The sequence below is a fragment of the Heliconius melpomene genome, chromosome 10, assembly GCF_056956725.1.
Source record: "Heliconius melpomene rosina isolate 202511_hmr_F chromosome 10, ASM5695672v1, whole genome shotgun sequence".
In the NCBI taxonomy this organism is placed as follows: Eukaryota; Metazoa; Arthropoda; class Insecta; order Lepidoptera; family Nymphalidae; genus Heliconius; species Heliconius melpomene.
The window spans coordinates 1,357,161-1,360,363 of NC_140398.1; the positions used below are offsets into that span (position 1 = coordinate 1,357,161).

General features: G+C 43.7%; 1 protein-coding gene across 1 annotated transcript; it reads left to right on the forward strand.

Moving 5' to 3' along the window:
• On the forward strand, nucleotides 1-2,501 carry LOC146535096 (la-related protein 6-like). The gene has a single exon (XM_085191326.1). It carries the CDS (start codon nucleotides 222-224, stop codon nucleotides 1,437-1,439), a length of 1,218 nt encoding a protein of 405 aa, XP_085047452.1. The 5' UTR covers nucleotides 1-221; the 3' UTR covers nucleotides 1,440-2,501.
• Nucleotides 2,502-3,203: the final 702 nt, after the last annotated feature.

Here is a 3,203-nt window from a genome sequence, read left to right on the forward strand (position 1 = left end):
AAGACAGTGCAAGCGACTTTTGTGGTCCGAAACATATGTTAAGTAATTAAGGTAAAGCGTCTCGTAGTCTACAATGTCACGTCTCGTTTCCGATCACCTTTCGCACATCCCCCCGATATTATAAAAGTGTCGGCGCCGCGCCGCGCGCCCGCAGTTGATACGCGCTACCGAGCGAGTCGCACGCTCCTGTTATGCTAAAGTGGTGAACCCACGCTACAAACATGGAGGGGACCATCCCCAGCCAAGTCATGCCTGAGCCCGACGAGGGTATCTCCACCGACCGCCGCCCGTCCACCGACGACCACGCCGACCTGTCCGACACGGCGTCCGAGGCCGGTTCTGGTGGAGGCAAAGACTCCGGCTGCGAAGTCGCTCCGGATCCCCAGGAACCGCCCTATACACCGCCCGACGAGGAACTGGCCAACCGCATTGTGTCCCAAGTAGAGTTCTATTTTTCGGATGCAAATATCACTAAGGACGCCTTCCTGTTGAAGCATGTCCGTCGTAATAAGGAAGGGTATGTCTCACTCAAGCTCATATCCAGCTTCAAACGCGTCAAACACCTGACCAAGGATTGGCGAGTGGTCGCTGAAGCTTTGAAGGGATCGACAAAATTGGAAATAAATGAACCAGGAACGAAGCTTCGTCGAATTGACCCCCTGCCGCCGTACGACGAAACTACCCCGTCCAGGACTGTTGTGGCAGTTAAAATGCCCATAGATCGCCCTTCAGTAGAAAATGTTTCCAGATTATTTGCTAGTTGCGGTGAGATAGCTCTGGTACGTGTGCTGCGGCCCGGCAACCCAGTCCCAGCGGATGTCCGTCAATTCCTTAACAAAAATCCTAGTTTGGTGAATTGTGTGTGTGCTTTGGTAGAGTTTACTGAATCTGAAGCTGCGAGAGGTGCCCTTCGTCTTCAAAGTTCTGACGAGGAAGGTATGCGAGTGTATGAACTAAACGGTGTCCCTCGGGAACCCAAGAGGAAGGTCCCGGCGCGGCGTCCAGCAACGACAAGACGCCACGAGTGCGAGTACTCTTCATGTTGTAGCGGCTCAGAGGCCGAATACGACTATAGATACACAGCACCATTTTATAGAAGGAACTCGAGTGGATTCTTCACACCACGATCTCCGGAAATACAAACATGGGTGCCACGCAGAACCTCAACTTGCAGTCATAGTTCAGATTCTGGGGTTTCTTTCTTCTGTGGCTCGCGAAGGGCGTCACAGGCTAGCACCGGAAGTGCGAGCAGCGCTGAGGGGTGGCTGGCGCGGAGGCTGTCCGGTTGTTCAATAACCGGAACCGAATGCGGCGGAAGGAGGTTGTCGTGCACGCCACGATTCGAACCCCGCACGCCGGTAGTCCCGGACGGCACGCGCGGCTTCCACGCCGCCGCACGCCAACGCAGAATCTCGGACCTCGCGTTGTATTCGCGCTAGAAAGCGATCGCCAACCGTGACACCTTTCTAATAACGTTGGATAACCACCTTTCACGTTCTGGCCACTTGGTTTATAATCTACGAGGAAGCGTTTCGTGTTCGCGTGCTTAGCTCTAAATTTTATTATAAAAATATAATATAGTCGGTATGATGGAATGAAACTGTAAGGTTAGAGTCGACGGTGAATCGACATATCTAATACGTATGTGATCGAAGCTCATTTACTTAGTCTAGTTGTTAATTTGTAACAGATATTCCTTTTAATTTATTAGCGTATAATTTATTTATTGTTATTGCCGCGTATTTATTGCGGACAGGACGCGCGCTGTGGGGAGTTTTCAAGAGCATGTCTGAGTTGTGAGCACAAAACTCAAAAAGCAAAATCGACATCTGAATCTGAACTTGTAGACTCGACATCCGGTAGCACGTTGCGTAAATAGGATTGACGATTTATATGGATTCTTATTAAATTTACATAATACGCTAACGTGTTCTGCCGGCCGCTGTCGGTCTCGGCGGCGGGATGCCACACGGACCTACCGTCCATTTTCACTTTTATATAGAATAAGTAGTACGTAATATATTATTTAAGTCAGTCGCGCCATGTCATGTATTTCGTTTAAGTTTTTTATTTGTAATAATTTTAAGTTGTTGTGATTTTAATTGTATTGCGTAATGGTGAGAGGCGCTGGTCGGAGCGAGCGTTTCTTTAATGGTCAACATCGGAACTCACATTTGCGTTAGCTAGTATAACATTTTTGTACTGAGTGTGTTTTTTTATATAATAATTTTTCATGCTTGGTTCTTACTTGACTAAGTAAGTGTAATCTGAAAGCTTGTAATTATAAACTGTATTTACAAGATAGAAAATTACATGTGACTCGATTTTGACCATTAAATACTGTCTGTATGTTTGTAATATAAAGGAATTTGCTTGATAATTTTTATATTTATTTCTTTTAGAGGAGGTTTATAGCACAATAATGTTCCAGGTGCTTAGTTTAACGCCGCGCTCCTCCTCGTATTGTAATAATGATTTTTAAATATAAGTTTTTGAAAGAACGTTGTTGTTTTTTTACTAAGTACGACCTTCGTGGTGGAAAGTGGGTTCTTTTTCGAGCCCAGTTCACCTTGACTGATCGATTCTCACGCGGTGACAGGTTGCTTCACAGGTTAAATACTTGAGAGCTCGCTGTAAAAGCTATAAATCATGTGTCAATTATAAAAGACATAGCAATTGAGCTAAAACCTGCATTTATATTTTCGTTAATATATTTTATCTATATTTGTCCTGACCTTACAAAATAAGCCAAAAAAACTTTAAGATTTACTAAAAAATAAATTTCAAATGTAATTTCAGCTCATTTAGACAACAAAAAATCGTTAATTGCCGTTACAGTGCTGTCTGTTACAGTTTGAAATTACAAATAATTTAACGACAATAATTAAATAAATAACAGTAAATAACGATTGTGAGTTCGATTCTCACTCGGGGGAATTAATTATTTTTATTTACTTGCTCTAGTAATAAGACAAATTGCGGCGTTGAATTTCGCTAATTAACATATTATGTCTAGAAGATTGAGTGAAAAGTAAAGAACGTAGTGTCTCAGGGCTAGGTTGCCACTGCCTACCCTGATGTTTGCGGGATACAGCCTGAAGCCAAAATAAAATAACTGAAAATAAAAAAATGTCAGCCTATCTTTTTTTCTCTGTCCTCCTATTTTATTTCGCTGATCCTAATGATCAGTAAGTAAAACATGT

What these genes read in the sequence shown, in the direction of transcription:
- LOC146535096 (XM_085191326.1), top strand. Translation starts at nt 222, where the DNA reads ATGGAGGGGACCATCCCCAGCCAAGTCATGCCTGAGCCCGACGAGGGT.